General features: G+C 52.3%; 8 protein-coding genes across 8 annotated transcripts; 4 read left to right on the plus strand and 4 right to left on the minus strand.

The window, feature by feature from the left end:
• Positions 1 to 105: 105 nt before the first annotated feature.
• Positions 106 to 3,208, minus strand: COCVIDRAFT_24666 (hypothetical protein; the record flags this gene model as incomplete). The annotated part of the gene is made up of 2 exons (XM_014703421.1): positions 106 to 1,120; positions 1,182 to 3,208. 2 exons carry the CDS (start codon positions 3,206 to 3,208, stop codon positions 106 to 108), a joined length of 3,042 nt encoding a protein of 1,013 aa, XP_014558907.1.
• Positions 3,209 to 3,888: 680 nt separating this feature from the next.
• On the minus strand, positions 3,889 to 5,209 carry COCVIDRAFT_93063 (hypothetical protein; the record flags this gene model as incomplete). The annotated part of the gene is made up of 5 exons (XM_014703483.1): positions 3,889 to 4,037; positions 4,095 to 4,626; positions 4,677 to 4,771; positions 4,826 to 4,959; positions 5,106 to 5,209. The coding sequence occupies 5 exons, from the start codon at positions 5,207 to 5,209 to the stop codon at positions 3,889 to 3,891; spliced, it is 1,014 nt and encodes a 337-aa protein (XP_014558969.1).
• A 411-nt stretch (positions 5,210 to 5,620) lies between these two features.
• On the minus strand, positions 5,621 to 8,280 carry COCVIDRAFT_24668 (hypothetical protein; the record flags this gene model as incomplete). Its single annotated transcript, XM_014703422.1, has 2 exons — positions 5,621 to 7,684; positions 7,741 to 8,280. The coding sequence occupies 2 exons, from the start codon at positions 8,278 to 8,280 to the stop codon at positions 5,621 to 5,623; spliced, it is 2,604 nt and encodes an 867-aa protein (XP_014558908.1).
• Positions 8,281 to 9,367: 1,087 nt separating this feature from the next.
• Positions 9,368 to 11,462, plus strand: COCVIDRAFT_35772 (hypothetical protein; the record flags this gene model as incomplete). The annotated part of the gene is made up of 7 exons (XM_014703484.1): positions 9,368 to 9,474; positions 9,569 to 10,010; positions 10,180 to 10,577; positions 10,778 to 11,078; positions 11,147 to 11,161; positions 11,212 to 11,274; positions 11,322 to 11,462. 7 exons carry the CDS (start codon positions 9,368 to 9,370, stop codon positions 11,460 to 11,462), a joined length of 1,467 nt encoding a protein of 488 aa, XP_014558970.1.
• A 508-nt stretch (positions 11,463 to 11,970) lies between these two features.
• Positions 11,971 to 12,354, minus strand: COCVIDRAFT_93284 (hypothetical protein; the record flags this gene model as incomplete). The annotated part of the gene is made up of 1 exon (XM_014703485.1): positions 11,971 to 12,354. One exon carries the CDS (start codon positions 12,352 to 12,354, stop codon positions 11,971 to 11,973), a length of 384 nt encoding a protein of 127 aa, XP_014558971.1.
• Positions 12,355 to 13,226: 872 nt separating this feature from the next.
• COCVIDRAFT_93164 (glycoside hydrolase family 55 protein) lies at positions 13,227 to 15,572 on the plus strand (the record flags this gene model as incomplete). The annotated part of the gene is made up of 1 exon (XM_014703486.1): positions 13,227 to 15,572. The coding sequence occupies one exon, from the start codon at positions 13,227 to 13,229 to the stop codon at positions 15,570 to 15,572; it is 2,346 nt and encodes a 781-aa protein (XP_014558972.1).
• Positions 15,573 to 16,263: 691 nt separating this feature from the next.
• COCVIDRAFT_24671 (hypothetical protein) lies at positions 16,264 to 18,020 on the plus strand (the record flags this gene model as incomplete). Its single annotated transcript, XM_014703423.1, has 2 exons — positions 16,264 to 16,464; positions 16,515 to 18,020. 2 exons carry the CDS (start codon positions 16,264 to 16,266, stop codon positions 18,018 to 18,020), a joined length of 1,707 nt encoding a protein of 568 aa, XP_014558909.1.
• A 276-nt stretch (positions 18,021 to 18,296) lies between these two features.
• On the plus strand, positions 18,297 to 20,184 carry COCVIDRAFT_72281 (hypothetical protein; the record flags this gene model as incomplete). The annotated part of the gene is made up of 3 exons (XM_014703487.1): positions 18,297 to 18,677; positions 18,728 to 18,819; positions 18,870 to 20,184. Coding segments are annotated over 3 exons (1,788 nt in total), but the record flags the coding sequence as incomplete, so codon positions are not given.
• Between the last annotated feature and the right edge of the window lie 271 nt (positions 20,185 to 20,455).

Below are 20,455 nucleotides of genomic sequence, written 5' to 3' on the forward strand. Positions count from 1 at the left end.
CAAAGTGAACACCACCTTCTCTCGCTACTCATATACACATGCGTCGCAAACAAATCTCTTCTTCTATTTCTGTCTCATCCAAGAAACTGGCCTATACACATTTCTTTACAACTCGTCCTTCTCCTTATTCTGCTCTATCGCCTTGTTAAGCGCTGCGAGAATCTCCTCTTGTGTTGCGTCTTCAGGGACATTCAGTTGCTTCAAGATGCTCCCCTTATCGCCTTTGCCTCCAAAGTTCTTGAGCTTAATCCCATCGGCATCTACGCCCGCCTTCTTGAGCGCCTCCTGTAGCTCCTCGTCGTTCGGGCCCTTGCTTTCCTTCTCAGTCTCCTTGCTATCACCCTTGGCCTTGTTAGCCTTCTTAGACTTGCCATTCTTAGTCTTGGGCTTAGTGGTCTTGGGCTTTTGCTGGTTCGGCGGCTTGAAGTGCTTCATCTTCTTCATCATCATGTCCATGATTATATCGTCCATCTTCTTCTTCTCCGCCTGAATTTCCTTGACCGTGAATGCAGGGTCGTCGGTCTCGCTGAGCTTACTCTGCTTTGCTTCGTTTTCCTCGAGCCAGGCTCGGGCCTTGGATGCAGCATCCTGCACAGCCTTTAGGTCGGATTCTGTGTAGATGGTAGGCACTTCGGTGATTTCAGGCTCAGCCGGTGTCTTTTCCTCGTCAAGCTCGTCCATAGGATCCGTGGATGGAGATGCAGACGCTTGAGCTACAGCCTCGCTGCTCTTAGAGCTCTCCGCTATCTGGGTCTTAATCTGCCCGTCAACAAGCTGCTCAACTTCCTTGATGTGGTCAATGGTATCCTTGAGCTCCTTGACGGCCTCCGGGCGCTTGGATGCTTCGGTCTTGCGGTTGAGAACAGGCTTAACGAGGTCCTCAAGCTCCTTGAGCTTGCTTCGGAGCGTCTGCTCATCCGCATCTGCACCTTCCGCATAGAGCCAATCCGAGGTGGTACCAAGTTTCTCCTCGAGAGTAGAGCGAACCGCCGAAGTGGAAGCACTAATAAATGACTCATCCTCTAGGTAGTCGCGTGCGCGGTATGTGAAGGCTTCCAGTGAGTTAAGAACCTCCTCACGAGCGCGACGGGCCTTGTCTGACGCATCGAAAGCAGCGAGTCTGTCTTTTGTTAATTCTCTGGAAAACCAAATAAAGTGTATCCAGCAAAGACGGATCTTACCTGTCTTGCATCCTCTTGAACTCCTTGCGAGTAATCTTCTTGTAGCCTAGCTCTACAACATCATAAGTGTGAGCGGACTTGACGACCTTGATCTTCTTTTCGGTAGCTTTGGCGGCATCAGTGCTCTCGGCATCAGCAGATGACGACGAGGCAGAAGAGGAAGAAGAGGATTTGGACGTAGATGATGAAGAACTTTCGTCCTCTTTCAGGGCTTCCTGGTCCTTCTTGCCACCCATGCCGAACAAGTTCTTTACACCATCAACGATACCAGCCTTGGGCTCTTCAGACTCGCTTTCGCAAGTGACCCAAGCAGAGAGAACTTCAGGGGTACCAGTGATGGGGCTCAATCTGACCTTGACGTAATTGTTGAAGCTTTCGCGATCACACTTGTCCTCGTCAATCATCTTGGTGATAACTCTGGTCAAGTTACCACTAGTGAACTGGAGAGTAGGCTCTTTTGAGATGGCACCCTTGGGTCCAGGCACAGCTTGGTACATGGAAAACTCAAACTCGCCCATCATTTGGAAAGGTAGATCCTTGACCATGCCGATTTTGGTGTTGGGTGTGAAGATTTTCTGGTCGCGATCCTTCAGGTCAAACATGTACTTGTAACCGTGGTTGTAGCCCTGGGTGTCCAGCTCGCGAATCTCCTTGACACGGAAAGAGGGACTCAGGCTAGCAGCCTTAAAGGCAGCGCCGAAAACAGCGGCTTCGTCAGAGTTAACATTGGCCCTGATCTTGCCCTTTCCAGCAACTGCCTCAAGACGAGCCTGAACAAAGGGAGTACGGCTTGCACCACCATGAACAATAACAGAGTCGATATCAGCCAGAGTAAGACCAGCAGCTTCAAGAGCTCGGTTGATGGGGCCATCAACGCGTTCAGCATAGGCTGTTGCAAGCTCCTCAAACTTGGTACGAGTGAGCTTGTACCTGAAGTCAACGTCCTCGTAAAAGCTTTCGAAGAAAGCAGATGTGTCCTTGTTGGCGCTAAGCATCTGGCGAATCTTCTCTGCCTCCTTGAAAAGCTTGGCGGCAGTACGTCCGTGAGTCTTAACCTGCTCAGCTGTGAAAGATGCGCTCTTGGCCGCAGGAAGCTCGATGAATGTAGAAACCATATCATCGACGATTAGCGAGTTCAACGCATCACCTCCAAGCGTCCTGTCCCATCCGGTGCCCATGACTTGAACTTCCTGGATAGTCTTGGTGCGCTTGCCTACATCCTTGACCGAACGGCCCTGGAACTTGACAATTGTGGCAGACGCTGAACCAGCGCCCATGTCGAATACCATATTGATTTCTGGCTTGCCATCCTTAGTGATATCGGGGAACGTCCTACTGGTGGCATAGTTGAGACCAACAGCTAAACCATCGGAAATAACACTGAGAACCTTGAGGCCTGCCAGGCGAGCTGCGACCTCTAGTGCGCGCCTTTCAGACACAGTGTAGAAGGCTGGAACGGTGAAAACGACCTCTTGGACATCGTAGCCCTTGCCTGCCAGCGCCTTTGCGTTCTCTCTGACATTCTTTAGTTCCATAGCCAATAGCTCCTCAACCATGTATGATTTATCCTCGCTGAACACATGACTCTCAAAGCTGACTGTTGGGCGTCCTTTTGTGGCAGTGACCTCGAGGGCTGGATACCTCTCCTTGTACGTGGCGACTGCGTCGTCCTCATTCGAGATGCCCAAAAGATGCTTCAGGTTAGGGTACACATCGCCAGGGAACCGTGCCTGTAGCGCAATTGCATCGCCACCGTAGAAGCGTTCGGGATAAGAGCCTGCGGGGAGGGCACCGCCTTTGGATGGCTTGAAAGCAATGGCCGCAGTCTCCTTGCGCTTCGAGTCCTTGGTGAGGACAATCTCAAGAGGGTTTCCTGGCTTCACAAGCGCAGCCTTGATGTATTCGGTACCGAGATCAACACCGATAATAGCTGACGCAGCGGAGGCGGTCGACGAGAAGAGGAATACGAGACCGAGGAGGACAGTTGCGGGCGAGAGATGGCCTCTCCGGCGTCCGGGTGGCGCCATGTTGTGTGAGGAAAGAGGCAATGTGTCGCTAACCGCAGGCGCGGGACACTTGTAGTGGGATGTGCGGGCTCCGCAGGGCACAAGTAGGGTATATAGCGTTCAAGAACAGACGACGTAGAAGAGAGGAGAAGAGTAAGGAAAGAAAGGGAATCAATTCCAGTAAAAAAGCGGTGAGTAGGGTGTTGGTCGGGATCGTGATTGACAAAACGTGGAAACGTGGAGTGGTGGTGGTTTCGTAGTAAAATGCAGCCAAGAACTGCCCTGTTCTGACACTATTTGACACCTGGTCTTTCTCAAGAGGCCAGCTTGACTTTTGAGCACCAACCCACGTCACAAATTAAACAGTCATCTTAAACAAGGCTAATTTAACGGCTGCCTAGATCATTTTGCAAAAAGACATATCTGGTCTTATCTTCGTCTACAAGGTCGAGCACTCGATGTGGCGGCTCTCGAGATCCTGTGCTTACTCTAGCTAAGCCAATCACATCGCCAGGAAGCATGTCTTCGCCGCATTGTATCTCAAGCGACGCTGTTGAGCTCACAATCTGGAGCTGCACTATGTCTTCAGTTGTGCTCTACATAAGCATGCATTGAATGACTTGCATCAATGCCTAGACGTCATGGGCCCGGTCGAGCAAAGATGATAGCGTGTCCTTTCGTCGGTGGGTGGTGCCGGTCCATCATATCCCACGGTTAAACTCCACTAATCCATCCTTGCCGCCTCGCTCATGAAACTCGGGCTCTAAAGATTTTGCGCTAACAGCCTGGCGTTGCGGAAATGCAGCGAGCGCAAGCGGGAGTGCAAAGATGGAAGTGGTAAAAATAAGGCCTGTTCGCGCTTTAGCGGGTGTTGTGGTCATGTCACTGCGTTTCACTTTCGACTCACCCAAGTTGATTGGAGTTACCATTCTCGGCCTCTGTTTGAGCCACTCTGTCTTTTGTAATCGGACAAGGACGAGGGGCGGCAGAACCATGATGGGCGTAGCATTGAGCACTCGACTCAGCGCTGTCTCTCCCACAGCAAGTGTTGCAGCTTTCTTGCTTTTACCTAGGGGCTTGACCTCGAGATCGCCAGTCTCCACCCTATGCCTGTCGATCTCCGACAAGGCTGGGTAAACATCGATGCCCTGCCTAATCTCCTCACCGCGCATGAGGAAGACATTGAGCGCACCTGCTGTAGCGACAGCTGCGAATGGTACCAAACGCCCCGCGATGAGTTTTGCATTTGGCGATAGGCTCTTGAGGCGGGGTACTAGCGCGTTCAGGCCAACGGCAACACCACAAGATGCGCTGACAGCAAGGAGGTATGATTTGACAATGGTTGAGGTCGAGAGAGGAATCGACTTGTTCGCGTTGGAGAAGTTGATTCCGACATTGACCGACTGGTTCGTCACTTGCCATCCGAGTGTTCCTGCCGTCTGTTTCTGCTCAGCATATTGTCTACCTAACACGATGCAGAGTTGCATACCCCAAGGCCTGGTGTAAGCATGCCAGCCGTGACAACCAAGTTTGTCAATACGAAGCAGGACATGCGGAAGGGTAGGAAGACTGGCTTTCCCGTATCTTGGAATCCGTCAGCGTCTCCCCCTCATTGTGCGCCTTCCCCGAGCAAAGTACCTGGGTGAATTGTTGAATCAATTATCTTCTTTGCATCCCAGAGCTCTGGTGTCATTTCTGGTATCTTGCCTGTCTTGTAGGCGGTGACGAGCTTCTTCGCATTTTCGAGGCCAGCGGCGGATGTGAGTAACGTCCTGCGTCATGCATGGTCAACCCAGGCTTTGCTAGATGGATGGTTTGCGCTGGGAACAACAAAGGTGCGGTCGAGAAACTAAAGGTAGTGGTACTCACTACACCCAAGTCGCGCAAGCAAATCTATTCGGTGCGCAATGACTCTCACCTCGGGTCTGAAATATTGGCAGAGTGCCGCACGCGACCCCAGTAGGTGCTGAGGTCGAATTGCGACACAGGCAAATCGCGGTTGCCAGGCAAAGAAGACGTCATGTTCGCGAGTACACGACGCGCCAAATCGCAATGGGAGCGAGCAAAGTTTCAAAAATATGTGAACTGGGCCGGAGAGATGTAATCGTGCGGGTAAGTGCAGACGCAACGATATCGGCAGCGATACGCGCGGGAACTAACCACAAACGTCATGACTGCATTTTTTGGCGCGACTTCAAGTCGACTACGAAAACCGCCCCTCCCCTATAGCAATGTTTGTCTAAAATGATACAAATCCCGAATGCATATAAATGCGACAACGCGACAAAGATTACAAAAGCCCGCCTATGCTATTCCATCATGCATTTATCAAACATTACGCGGTATCAACGAACAGTTTGAAAAAGAAAATCAAACCCAAAACTTTACATGCTACATTCCCCTGCCATGGCGGTCTCTCTCGTCATTATCTGCTCATTTCTTCTTCTTCTTCTTGGACTGGGGGCTCGAAGGCGAAGTACCCAGTATATCGTCAAACGTCTTACTCGGGTCACTGCTCGATTCGGGTCTTCGCGAAGGTGAACCGGTGGACATGGGTGGGGCAACACCTGGAGGTAACGGTAGCGCCTCGAGTCCCAGATTCATGACGCTCTCACGGCGTCTGTCGGGACTCTGAGATCGGTCACGGATGCTAGTCCCCGAAGGATCGAGCAGTCCAGGAGGCGGCAGCAGCGAAGCATGCCCGTTCAATTCTTGCATGGCGGCATTCAACAGCGTGTCGTCAGCCGCCCAAAGTTGCGCCTTCTTCCAGCAGTGAGACCGTCGGAATACACCTTCGACTCCGTGTTCGACAATGTCCGCGGGTAAACTAACCACCTGCGCGCCTCCCGCAACGCCGAACCACGTCCGTGTCCGTACTGTATCCTCACGGGCCCATGGCACACCGCTTCGAGGTACTTCACACAGGAAGTACTCGACGCCTTCGGTAAATCTGACACCGGGTGCATCGACGACTAACATGGGCAGCGATTGTATAACGGCATAGAGGAACAGCCATTGTCCTGTCCGTAGATCCCAAAGATCGTCCAACGAAGAGCCTGCAGCGTGCTTGGATTCAAACACACGGAATGCATCCAAAAACGGCGTCTGTTGCTCAGAATCGGCATTGTGCGATTCTTTCAGCAGCTTGGCAATTTCGTCTTTGTGTATCTTCTTTCCTCGTGCTTTTGCATCCTGCTTCGCGTTTCCAGTCATGGCGTTTGGCAATGTTGGATATAGCGGTAGATCGAAGGGTATGGGTGGCTGCACAGGCGGAGTACTGCGGTCGTACTCGCTCAAAACTTTCCTGAGCGTACGTGAGACAACCGATTTAATATCTGTGCCCTCATCCTCAGCAATGAAGCCGTCGGCCGTGCGATTCGTCAGGTTTTTCCTGTCTACGAGAAGGTCATAGAGACTAGACATGTCGCGATATATCTCCAACAGTACCAGTCGATTGAGACCACCCGTTGTAAGATCGTTCTTTTTCGACTTGGCCTTGGGTAGCCATGAGCCGTATTTGTGCCTGTAATAATCGAGAATGAACGACCGGGTTGTGTTGAAAGCAGCTCTCCACTTCTTGAAGCTTATGACCTTGCCTTCGGAGGCCATGGCACTGTTCATGATTCCGGAGAAGATGGCTGGGAATTCAAAGTCTTTGAGCTTTCCATTAATGGTGGCTTCTCGGTTGTCGAGATCCATGGCAGCCCGTTGGAGTCGTGTCGCCGTCTTGGCGCTGATCATGGCGAATTTTGGAGAGTTGTATTCCTTAATGCTGTCGTATTTCCCAGCAGCGTGAACGAAGCCTTCAGTGAAGAGTCCCATGGAACGTAGCTTTTCGCCAAGAACAATGGCTTCAATGGTTTTCTCGCGGCTGTGTCGCACATCGGCCAGCGCCAACTCGTCAACATAGCAGTCAAAGCTCGAGGCAGCAACTTCACCAAAGGTAGAACCGTCGACGTTGGAGAAGGCATAGTGGGATAATATGTCTCCTATCCGCAGGAAAATATCAAAAATGTCCGAATGGCGTTCAGTGGCAACCAGCGATTGCCCAATGAGAAAAGCGAAGAAATTGCGGTAGGTGACCAAGGTATCGGTGTCCTGGGTGCTGAGCTGGGGCTGTTGCGGCGTGATGGCGGAGTCTGAACTTAGTGAGATGGGCATATACAAATGCTTCTCTGAGTAGTCATCTTCTACAGCATCGCTGAGCGCTCTTGAGCCTTTAGACTCGTCGGAACTTCCTATTTGGCTCTGCTCGGGGGATGCAGCCCTGGAGTGGTCGGGATAGGGTTCGCCAGAGACGCGGCGTGACGTCCGCTCGGCTAGCTCGAGAGGAGGAATGGCGCTAACGTCACTGTAAAGGCTGCCGTGCACGAGGCGTGTGAGCAACTGTGAAGCTGCATAGACAGAAGAGTCGATACGGAAGGAAGCGCCTTTTTCAGAAGTCCGGGGAAAGAGGTAGACAAAAGTATCTCCTGTTTCGTCCCACAACTCGGGCACCTGTCGTCATGTCAGCGCACTAGATACCGCTGCAATAGCCAGCACCGACAACCTACCTTTTCGCCGTCCAGCAACGCCTTCAGGTCATATGGTACCTTGCCCTTGTGTCCGACAATCCATGCTGGCGGGTTGCCATTGGCAGCACTCCCTGACCCGGCCGGATCGGCTCCGTTGGCCGGCCCGCCTCCAAAGAGAATGCTTTTTCTGCGCAGTTTTTTCAGCCGACCCTCGGGATTTGGGTCTAAGCCCGGGGTCGAGGGGCGGCTATTGGAGGGAGTGGATGGATGCGAAGAGACGTCGAGCAATGGCGGCGGCTCCAGGGGCTCGAGATCAGCGGGGACGGCAGGGTGGAGGCTGGGGTTTGCGTGAGCAGCCGGGTTGGGCGATTTGGGCGACTTTGGGGCGGCGGGCTGCGGGGGTTCTGGGGTGAGGAGATTGACAGAGGAGATGCGGTTGCGAACTTTGGAGAAGCGGCTGCTCGATTCTGACGAGGGGGCCGGGCTGCTCTTGATAGAGGCGGCCGACGACTCGGAGGACGATCCGACGGAGAAGAGGCTCGACAGGCGGTTGGTCGCCTTCTTCTTTTCGCCCAACATGGTGACGGCAGGTGCGAGTGCGACGGTAATAGGTGGCACAGAGAGCCGTGGAGAGGAGCAGGAGGCGGAATGGTCGAGGGTGGAGAAGGTGCTATGTGTCGAGCAGCATGGGGGTCAGTAAGGACACGGTGAGCAGCAGCAGCAACACAAGTCTCTATGCAGGCAGGGCGCCCGGCTGATGGGTGAGGTTTATAACGCACGGTAGGCCCAAAGCTTTGTGAAAAAGACTAGGTGATCTATATTTGATCTGTCGCAGGTGCGGCAGTGTCACGACCACGCTCGTGCGTGCACCGGCAGCGTCCCGGGGCCAGTGGCCAACAACGTGGGTCATGCAGTGCCGGCTCCCATTGGCCTCGAGTCCTCCAGCTGTCACGATGCCTCTACAGTGTGCGGGTACGATGACACCCCAGTCCTCCAGTGGACAAACCCCCTTTGTGCCCTGTCCAGGACCCTTTTGCGCGTGCTGGTTTAGGCCCTGCGCCTCGTGTTGCCGCCAAAGGGCCCGCCTCGTCTCCCAGACAGGCCCATGCCCATTCGCATTGTCACTGCCACTGCCACTGCCACTGCCGCTGATACCGTTTCGCCCTCTCTTTCTCTCTCCGCCTGTTCACGCCGAGCAGCTCTCGCCAGCGGCCCACGCCCACGGCGGCGCCTTTGTTGCCTGTATGCAACACGGCGCCCGGCTGCTGATGCTGAGGCGCAAGACACCAGGGCCTGGGGGAACGTCCGCAGGGAAATTTTAGCGATGCGGATGACGTACCACTTCCCGTATCGATAGTGTGCATCATGAGCGTGTCACACACACGCACCTTAAGCCGCATCCCCCATGTCAGGCCTTTGTAGGAACGTGGTTTGGGTCAAGACACCTGTGGCACACACAATACACACACGCCCAAGACGATTGATTCCTTCTTCACACCCTCCTCTGACACGCCTTGTCGGGCACTGCAGACCACGTTGCCCCGCCCAGGAACAGAGTCGTCCCATACCTGCACGCTAGCCCCTTCGGTCCCTGCTTGTACACCCCCCGGCGCCTTACTCACCATCGCTCAATCCGGCGCCATCAGCACTCGATACTCGTTCCAACATGGGCGGTGGCGAAACAATTGCACATCAGATCCTGAAGACCTTTGTGCTCCCTGACGTGGTCGCATCCAAAACTAGCTCCAAAAAGCTCATCAATCTTTTGCGAGGGCACGTCCATCTCTGTACCCGCATCTTCACTTTCGGACAAGACGCGGCCCAACAAGACCCTTACGTCCCCCGAGTCATTTGCTAACGGCACCAGATGGCCTAATCTGTCCTTACTCCCTACACAATTGCTTGACAGAGCAGCCCACAATGTGCTCCAACATAAGCCTACTGCCTACCCAGCTCTTTGCTACGGGCCAGATGCCGGTGACCCGCGACTGCGTGCCAATGTCGCGCAATGGCTGACTGCCTTCTACAAACCGGCCGACCCAGTGTCTGCAGAGCGAATATGCATTTCCGGAGGTGCTTCGCAAAACTTGGCCTGCTTGCTCCAAGACTTCACAGACCCCTTGTATACGAGGAACATATGGATCGTAGCACCGGCCTACATGCTGGCTTTTCGCATCTTTGAAGATGCTGGCTTCCACAAAAAGCTTCGGGCCGTTCCCGAAGATGATGAGGGCGTCGAAATGGACTATTTGAGAAGTGAGATTAAAAAAAGTGAAGACAACGCAATTGCAGAGAACAACAATGAGCCGGTGCGTGTGCGTTCTTTCCCTTGTCTTGTAGTATGGTCTATTTGCAAGTCTTTCCTTCTCTCTCTCTCTTTCTCTCTCATATCCAACCCCATGGCCAATGTTGATTGCGAGCCCCTGGCATCTCACAAGCTGAAATGCATTTGCCTACCTCCACTGACAACATCGCCAGCTTCTGAAGCCTCCACGCCCATTCAACAAAATATACAAACACATCATCTACGCTGTGCCAGGCTTCTCTAATCCTAGCTCCAAAACAATGAGCTTGCGGAGAAGAGAAGAACTCGTGCATTTGGCGAGAGAGTATGATGCTCTTATCATCACAGACGACGTATATGACTTTCTGCAATGGCCCTCCAGTCTCACCCCTAGCACTCTCTCAATCGAAAATGCCAGTCTACCTCGCATCGTAGATGTGGACCGATATCTCGGTGGCGGCGCCGAAAGGCAAGGTGCAGACGGGTTTGGCAATGCCGTTTCCAATGGCTCCTTCTCTAAGATATGCGGCCCAGGCCTCCGCACGGGTTGGTGCGAGGGCACTCCAAAACTGGCCTACGCCGTTTCACAAACGTAAGCCTGCCTTTTCAGGAATTTCATTCAAACATGTCCTCTTGTTTTGTCGTGATTTCTTTTTCTTCTTTGGAAGTAGACTTTGTCTGTGTAAATCAAGACGGATGCAATCATATCCGCGTTAGTCTGCACAGTAGCAGGCTAGTACTGATGAATCCGCATCTCGCTATAGGATTTAGTAATGGCTAACGTTTTTGTAGAGGATCGAGCCGCTCAGGTGGATCACCCAGTCAGCTGACAGCTTGTTGTGTGGCCGATACGTTGGAGACTGGTGAACTCCAGCGCTACGTGTACGATACGCTTCAACCCGCGTATGGTGACCGATACAGGCATATGATGGAAGCCATCAACAAGTACCTCCTTCCCCTAGGGGTTCGTGTCCCGCAGACTGATCGTGAAGTTGTGGGCGGATACTTCATCTGGCTCACACTGCCCCCGCCACTGAAGGGCGCCGAGGTGGCACAACGCGCAAAGGAGGATGACAACTTGGCTGTTGCACAAGTAAGCCTAAGCCTCCATCATATTCCCGGTCCACAACATGTGAATGGCTAATGATGATGATTGCATAGGGCGAAATGTTCGAAGTGAGTCGTCTTGTCCACTGCCCTCCTTGTCCTCGCGCTAACTGATACAGGTCCCCGGCGACACTAAACACAAAGGCACATCTTTCAGCAACGACATCAGAGTCTGCTTTGCGGTATGAGTCGATAGCTGCAACTTGGGTTTGGGCTAACTTGTTGGCAGTGGGAGGAAGTAAATATGCTCGCAGAAGGCATCCAGCGACTTGCCGATACAATTAGCCGCATGTTGAGCGAGGAGACTAACAGCAGATATAGCACCAAGCGGCCCGCTAGCCAAGAAGAGGATGCAAAGGCCTTGTGGTGAACGATTGGTATATACTGTTTGAGTAGTGTAAGAGACTTGCCGAACTAGCGATGTGTTTGCTGAAGCCATTGGTAGGCTCATCAATGGCCCTGGATCTTGTCTGCACGGTGACATGTACACGCGATCCAGACTCCCCTATTTGCCTCTGAATAATTTTCGCCTGGCGAAGCAGAATACAATATACCGCAGGCGATATGATAAGATGTATATCAAGGTTCTGCTAAGCTCAAGGGATCTGCACAGGCGTCGGGTGATGGCTGGCTAAACTTGAACGTTTCATGCAAACAATACCCATGACCCACCGCTCCACTTTGGTTGAAATGAAAAAAGCACCATGCCCAGTGGCAGCGCGAAACAAAGAGGCCGTTTCGTGTGAGCCTCAGGCGGCGATTGGCATATCACGGCATGCGATAATCTGCGTACCTGCATCATGTGGTACTTTCGTGGGGCATGGCGCAAAGCCGCGACGGAGAGTGTTTCTTTGATCTTTGTTTTGCACCCGCAAGGCTCATCCAACGTCGCGCACAGCGTTCGTCACCGACATGACCAGTCCCTTCCATGTCCAATTCACTGTGTGGGGATATACTATGCACAAGCAGGAGCAGCAACAGCAGCAGCAGCAGTTAGCAGCCTCGCGGTCGGGTGAATTGCTGCCCAGGCCCATGACTCCTGCCGCGGGCCCTTGATGTGGATGGGCAATTAGCAGCACATCGGTGCATCCACATGGGATTGTTCCCGGAGCGTAGCGTCGAATGGCGCCTTCTTTGCATGCGGCGTTGAAGCGCTGGCATAAGGCCTCATCTCCAAAAACGGCCAACGAGGGCCTGTCGATGGCCTGGCGTTTCAGTGCCGTCGCACCTCCGACCGCCGGGAGTGGCGCTGCCAACCACATCCCTGTCTTCGATCCAGGGACAAACGCTCGCCTTCCACCCTCAGAACATCCTCCACCACTCACTGGCCTACAACCTCCGCTTGTTTCACGCGGAGAGAGCCTTCTACGGGAATATTGCCGTCCTCTCGATTAGTGCACACCCTAAGTAATTTTGGATCTACGCCACCGGGACTGGGCTGCGTTCAGGCTACGCGTTCCGAGGACAGCTCTAGGAGGCGGCCATGCGGCTTACAGATGCGGCCACAAGGCCTCATCATGGAATACCAGAGAGCGTTGAGCTTCTGTACGAGCGCGATGGCGCGCAGAAGTATGATGAAGAGGCTATCAAACACAGCTGCCGTGGCAGCGTCCAAGAACGTACAACACATCTATTCAGGGCTGGGGAAAATGATGCAAGACCAGGACAGCGAACACCACACGCCCCTCTTTCCAAACATGAAACAAGTCGTCTCCAGAAACGCGATTGGCCACACGAATCCTTTGTAAGTCCCCTCGCGAACACATCCCGTACTTATACAAGGCTGCAGTGCCCCCTCCCTGAGCCTCTCCCCTTCACGCAGGTTCGCTGTCACGCCCTTTCAGCACTCATTGTGTTGCTTCACTTCTTATTGTTCACAGTCATTCTTTACTGTTGTTGAGAGTTTTTTCTTATTCACGCTCACAATAACCTTCCCCATTACCTTCTTCCACATTCGTTGCTAGCCAACCTCTTACTTTGACACAACCACTTGCGCATTTGTGCACTTTCCCACTCGATACAACAGAAAACAACATATCGTCTTTTGCAGGTCAACTGACGACCATTCTTCCAGTCCTTTGGATCATTCCTACCACACTTGACAACACCGAAACTCACACTACGCACTGTCATCATGGTGGCTTTCGGCGCCGGAGCGTTTCTCCTGACGCTACGTGTTCTCCTTTCCGCAGCCCCATCTTCTGCCGTCCCTGTTGCTCAAGCACCAGCTGCCCCAGCACCAGCACCACAGGCTGGTGGTTCTGGTTTCTGGATGCAGAGTATCAAGCGTCAAGGCCAGGCTGCTTTCAACCCTAACCCCCAATCCTACCAAGTCTTCCGTAACGTCAAGGAGCTAGGAGCCAAGGGTGATGGCGTTACTGACGATACCGAGATCATTAACAAGATTATTGCTGACGGCGACCGTTGTGGTGAGGGCTGCGACTCCACAACCACTACCCCAGCTCTCATCTACTTCCCTGCCGGTACCTACATTATCAGCAAGCCCATCATTCAATACTACTACACCCAGTTCATCGGCGACCCATTGAACATGCCTGTCTTGAAGGCCACTGCCGACTTCGAAGGTATGGGCTTGATCGATGCCGACCCCTATATCCCAGGTGGCGATGGAGCCAACTGGTACACCAACCAGAACAACTTCTACCGTCAGGTCCGCAACTTCGTTATCGACATCTCTGCTACAAAGGTCGCCGCTGGTATTCACTGGCAGGTCTCTCAAGCCACCAGTCTGCAAAACATTGTTTTCGAGATGGCCAAGGGTGACGCTGGCAAGGACCAGAAGGGCATCTTCCAGGACAACGGCTCTGGTGGTTTCATGACTGACCTGACCTTCAATGGTGGTGCCATTGGTGCTTTCATGGGTTCCCAGCAATTCACCATCCGCAACATGACTTTCAATGATTGCGGTACCGCCATCTTCCAAAACTGGAACTGGGTCTTCACCTACAAGAGCATCTTCATCAACAACTGCAAGGTCGGTCTCGACATGGCCAACAGTCCTTCTAACCAGACTGTTGGTTCCGTTCTCCTTCTTGACAGCAAGCTCACCAACACTCCCATTGGCATCAACTCCTCTTTCACTGAGAACAGCATCCCCACCACTGGCGGTACCCTCATCCTTGACAATGTCGACTTCAGTGGGTCGGAGAAGGCTATTGTTGGTGCTGCTGGCAACACTATCCTTGAAGGTGGCCGCAAGATCGACGCCTGGGCTCAGGGTAACGCTCTTGCTGCTGGGTCGACCCAGGGCCGTGTTCAAGGCGATATCAGCGGTGCACCTGCAAAGCCTAAGAGCCTCCAGGGTGAGAATGGTTGGTTCGAGCGCAGCAGGCCCCAGTATGAAAATGTGGATGTCTCCAAGTTTGTCAGCCTCAAGTCCAAAGGTGCCAAAGGCGACGGTGCGACTGATGACACTGCCGCTCTCCAGTCTGCTATTGATGGCCTTCAGGAAGGTGAGATCCTCCATGTCGACCACGGTACCTACCTCATCACCAAGACCGTTACCATCCCTGCCGAGAAGAACGTCAAGATTGTTGGCGAAGTCTACAGCACCCTCCTCATCACCGGCAAGTTCTTCTCTGACATGAACGACCCCAAGCCTGGTTTCAAGATTGGTGCCAAGAGCGGCGACAAGGGTACTTTTGAGGCTTCTGATCTCATCATCGGTACACAGGGTCCCGCTCCTGGTGGTATCTTGATGGAGTGGAACATCAACGCCGAGAATGGTGCAGCCGGTCTCTGGGACGTTCACTTCCGTGTCGGTGGCTACGCCGGTACCAAGCTCCAGTCCTCCAACTGCAAGAAAAACCCCGATGCCGAACATCAGCCCAACCCAGAGTGCATTGGTACCTTCATGCAACTGCACATCACCAAGAACTCGAACGGCTACTTCGAAAACGTCTGGCTCTGGACTGCCGACCACGAGCTCGATCAGGACGACCACTCTCAGATCGACATCTACAACGGTCGCGGTATGCTTGTTGAATCCCAAGGTCCAGTCTGGATGTACGGAACCGCCTCTGAGCACTCTCAAATGTCGCAGTACCAGTTCTCCGGTGCAAAGGACATCTTCTACGGCGCCATCCAGACCGAGACTCCCTACTACCAGCCAAACCCCACTGCTGCCGTTCCTTTCACCAAGAATGACAAGTTCTTTGATCCGGATATGAGCCAGGCCAAGGCTGCGTGGGCCGTTCGCGTCACTGACGGTAGCGAGAGCATCTGGAGCTACGGCGCGGGTACCTACTCGTTCTTCCAAAACTACGCACAGGATTGTGTTGTTGGCCAGAACTGCCAAGAACACATGAACGAAGTTGTCAACTCGACCAATGTCAACTGGTTTGGTCTTTCGACAAAGGCCTCGGTCAACATGATCACCTCGGGTGGCAAGGGTCTCGCTAAGGATGAGGACAATCGCTCCAACTTCTGCGCTACACTGGCCATCTTTGCGCAAGCATAGAGTGTTGTTTACATATGACATGATGACTGGAACCATTTTTACTTTCTTGCCCACCGTCTTTTGGAGGGACCTTTTTTTCTTCTTTTTTTGTGTACAGCGTATCAACCAATACATATGCCCTTTTGTCTTTGGTGTCTTCCTCTTCTACAGGAAGCACTTCACACTCGCTTTGGGAGGAAATTGCTTCAATCGATATATATATACCCCAGGGCATGGAACAGTGGACCAAAGGGACTTGATGAAAGGATATGGGAGTTTAGGACTGGCTCCTATGTATATTTTTTCTTTTATGTTTGAACCAAGGTAGATGAAAATCAAACACTTTTCATCCCGATTTTTGATTCCTTTTTCGTGTGTGATGCGTGAGTGACAATTGGGCGAGTACGGTTGTTGCCTCAAATTTAATCGCAGATGTGCTTGGCGAGAAGTGAGACTAAGATTTGGGAAATGAAGACGGGGCGACGATCTGTTAGAAGGTGGTCGCATTTGCGGGAAACATTTCATCGTGATGAACACGTCCCTGCAGATCCAATGCAAGGTGGCATCGTGCGTGGAGAATTGGAGAAACGGCCAAGGCACTTAATAAAAGCGGGTGGATCACGGAGGTGTGCGGGGAAAAAGGTCGGAGCTCGGCCTCAACGCCAAAAAGTTCCTGGGCAGGTTTTTTTTGGTTTTACGCGACAAAGTCTCCATGTCACTCTACTACGAGGCTGCGACCATTCTCGCCAATTCCGACAATGTCGGCGGGTCGCTCAAGTCGCGCATATATAATAAGAAAGATCTGAAGAGCACACCTGGGCAGCTCTTTGCGCTGATTGCAGAAACGTCGAAATGGTCGCTCGTATTGAAGGATGTGATTGAGAAGTGCAAGTTACTCGCAGAAGAGAAGAAGGTTTATACCTCAAATATGTTCTTCTATGAAAAATAGCTTACGAATCTCAGCTGACTCCAATTCTCGCCCTTCTGCTTTCACACGATTTACTCCTTGCGAAGAATGGTGTCGCAGCACCCGCCAACCACGTACTTAAGCTCGCCATTACCCGACACAAAGCCCGCTTGAGCGCCGAGCTCACGAAAGCCCGTATACGCCATGGATTTGCTACTCTTGAAGCATTCAAAGCGGCTGTGAATGATGGTGGAGTGGATAAAGAAGACGGCGATGCTTCGAAGAGTAGACATCCCCGCTGGGTGCGCGTCAATACTATTAAGACGACATTACAGGAACAGCTTGCAACGACGTTTTCTGGGTATACCAAGACAGAAGTCCTAAAGGACGTCCTCACTGCGCCAAAGAGCTCCAAAGTCTACTACGAAGACCCGAACATCCCTAATTTGCTTGCGCTGCCCTCTAAGGTTGATCTCAGCAGGTCCATTGCTTACACAAAGGGTCAGATAATATTCCAGGATAAAGCATCTTGCTTTCCCGCGTACTTGCTGGATCCGACCCCAGACGATGGTCATGTCATTGATGCGACCGCGGCGCCAGGAAATAAAACCACACATCTTGCCGCCATTGTTTCCGATAGAAGGCAGCCGGGCGAGGAACAAAAGGTCATTGCTTTCGAGCGCGACAAAGGCAGAACTTTTACATTACAGAAGATGGTCAAGTTGGCGTCGGCAGATAGCATTGTCCAGGTAAAGGGTAACAGCGACTTCATAGCCGCTAAACCTGGGTCAGACGAGTACGCCAACGTTGGAGCTATACTTCTTGATCCAAGCTGCTCAGGTACCGGTATTGTTGGGCGCGATGATGCGATCAAAATGCACCTTCCTGATGCACCTGGCTCCCAAACAACATCACATAAGCCAGAAAAGGGAAGAAAGCGAAAGAGAGGTGATGAGGCAACAAAGGCCGACGCGCAACCGACGCTGAACCTGGACATGGATGATTCGGCACCTGAAGAGACACCAATACATGGCAAATTGACAGAACGACTGGCCGCCTTGTCTAGCTTTCAACTTCATATTCTCACTCACGCCATGCGGTTCGAGAGTGCGCACAAAATCACTTACTCTACATGCTCGATCCATTTCGAGGAGAACGAAGGCGTCGTTTTCCAGGCGCTGGCATCCTCGGTCGCAAAGGAGCGGGGGTGGAGGATTCTCAAACGGGATCAGCAAGTGGATGGATTGCAAAAATGGCACAGAAGAGGCATCTGGGAAGAGGATAAGATAGATGGTGACATGGACGAGTCATTCAAGAAAGATGTATTGGAAGCATGTATTCGTTGTGACAAGGGTACTGAAGAAGGTACAATGGGTTTCTTCGTGGCTGCCTTTATTCGTGAAGGCAATCAGCAGCCGGTACAAGTAACTGAAGTTGCGGTTTCTGAGGATGAGGAATGGGGTGGCTTCAGTGATCATGGCGAAGTGGAAGAAGCAGTAGTACCGGTGGTGGAGGAGCCCAAAGGCCGCAAGAAGAAAAAGCGAAAACATAGCAAGAAGTGAGGTGAATGGGCAAAGGAAATAGCCAATCAGTGTGTACCATGGGTGGAAATTGCAATCCCATGTCCCTCAGATGGGCAGGAGTCCTTGGTCCTAGCGCGAAAGCCTCCAGCAACAGCTACCACTCTTGTCAATTCACTCAGCCTCAGTCTTGCATTATCCGCGTCACGTATCCTTTGGTTTGCTCTCAATCACGTTAGTGCTCACGATATGGCACCCGACCGTGCATCAAACGTGTCGGTTCCACTCACTGTGTCTTCTCACCACACCTCCGCATCTCCTAGCAACCCTAAACTCTCTCGATCTAGGCTCAAGGAAGTCACGAAATGGATTCGCGATGAGCTGGACTTACGTGTCGCTCGTGACGGCCCTGATGTGCTTCAACCCGATGACATCATAACCCTACACGAGATATTTCTTGCTCTTCAGAACGCCAAAAACATCACCTTATCTGACTTGCGAGCGAGTGGCATTCATAGAGCGGTGAAGGACATCGCTGGAGTGGCGACCCGCTGGCCTGGCCGGTTGTGTGATGACTGCGATACGATCATCGATACCTGGACCGTCAAGTTTGGTTCTTTGAATGCAGTTCACCCGTTCTTGTACGGCAGAGGGGGCCGGCTTGAGGGAATTGCCAGCGTGCACGAGCAATCTCGCGACGTAAGCAACTATCACTACTACTTCGTGTCTGGACTAATATCTGCAAACAGGCGTTACTCAAGCGGTGGGCCAAGACATGTCCCCAAAATATTCACCCCAAGCGATCTCATAGACTAGGCGACCTAGGCTTTGTCGCTGGAAGGTAAATTGAGCATATCGTCCTGGCCAAATTCGTGTTGACAACCTTTGTAGCTGGTGGATCAATCCTTTGTTCGCACATCATGCCGGCATTATTGGCCTCGAGTCCTGTGATGGTGGCACAACTTATGATAAACACGGGGCATATGCCTTGTTGCTAAAAGACACTGGTGAACTCGAAGCCAGCTGCGAATCGCGCTTCACCTACCGGGTTCCGCAGAAGGACAAGGGCAAATTTCGACTTACCTCCGCTACTCCGAGAAGCAGAGATCCCGTGCGGGTACTTCGCAGCCATAGTATCAATAGCATATGGGGTCCAAAGGCTGGAGTAAGGTATGAAGGTGTGTACAGCGTCAAAGGCTGGTCTATCAAGCAAGCAAGAAGTGCAGACACATCCGGCGGGCAATGGAAAGAGGGCGACATTCTCTTCGATGTCAGATTCGAGCGTGCTGACCAGACGCCCATGGATGTCGTTATCAATCGGCCTACTGCGACTGAAATCGACGATTATGCAGAATACAAGCGCCTTCGCAAGCTGAGCCGAGACGGTAGAGAAAACGAAGCAAAAGCAGCATATGACAATCAAGATCATTATCCCACATCCAAGGCTGTGCGCCCCATTATGCCTCCACCTTCTCCGCATGCGGTACAAAAGCCACTAGCTTTCGATCTTGCCCCAAGCGCACTACGTAAAGACATGGTTAAACGTCTTCATTTCGACGAAGAAGCACACGTTCGTGTTTTAGGAGATGATGAAGCACTCTCGCCAAAGACTGCTCCTGTTGCAGACCCGTTGGACTTCACAGTAGTGGACAAGAATAGCACATTGGCTATTCCTTCTCGATCCAACCGAGGAAACACTCACGCAAAAGCCGATCTGACATCCAACAGTCCAAATGGGCGTTCAAGCCCGGCAGGTTCCAATGCAAGCAGTGCACATACGATGAAAACGACCCATACTACTGCCAGCACTCTACCTAAAGTCAACGTCCGAGAGGTGGCCCCATGGATCGACTTCGATGCTGACCTGACCATCCCTGAGCCGTCCGAAGAGCCGCTGATAATCCATCAACGGCCCATCATTGCTCAAACGAACACCACCCCAACAAGTTCACTTAAAGCCCATAATACTGACTCGCCCAAACTCCAATCTAGAGAGCATCTGCATAGTCCAATTAAAAGCACTCTTTCGTCTATTCTTACCGAGCGCCATTCTGACGACCGACAGGAGAAGAGGCACGAGGGCGACTTCAAGGGCATGCTTGGGGAAGTCCTTAGTCCTCGGCATGTGTCGAAGAAGGAGAAGAAAAAGAGTGAAGCTCCTCGCAAAAAGAATCTAATGACCAGGCTATTTGATGGTATTCTGGATGACGACGACAGTGAACTGGACGGATCATCAATGGAGACGAAGACCAGTTTCTCCAAAACCGACCCAGGTATACGGAGACACAGGTCGGTAGACCTTTCTACAACTTGGGAACAGATTTCGCAGCCCTTTTCTCGTGTTTCACTCAAACCATTCAGCGCAGATAGCCATCTCAGGCTACCTCGTAGTGACGCTATCGGCTTTGCCAAAGGAACAGCTCACCTTCTTTCTTCTGATACGACCTCGAATAACACCAATACATCTGTTTCCACTA

The sequence above is a fragment of the Bipolaris victoriae genome, assembly GCF_000527765.1.
Source record: "Bipolaris victoriae FI3 unplaced genomic scaffold scaffold_22, whole genome shotgun sequence".
Taxonomy (NCBI): domain Eukaryota; kingdom Fungi; phylum Ascomycota; class Dothideomycetes; order Pleosporales; family Pleosporaceae; genus Bipolaris; species Bipolaris victoriae.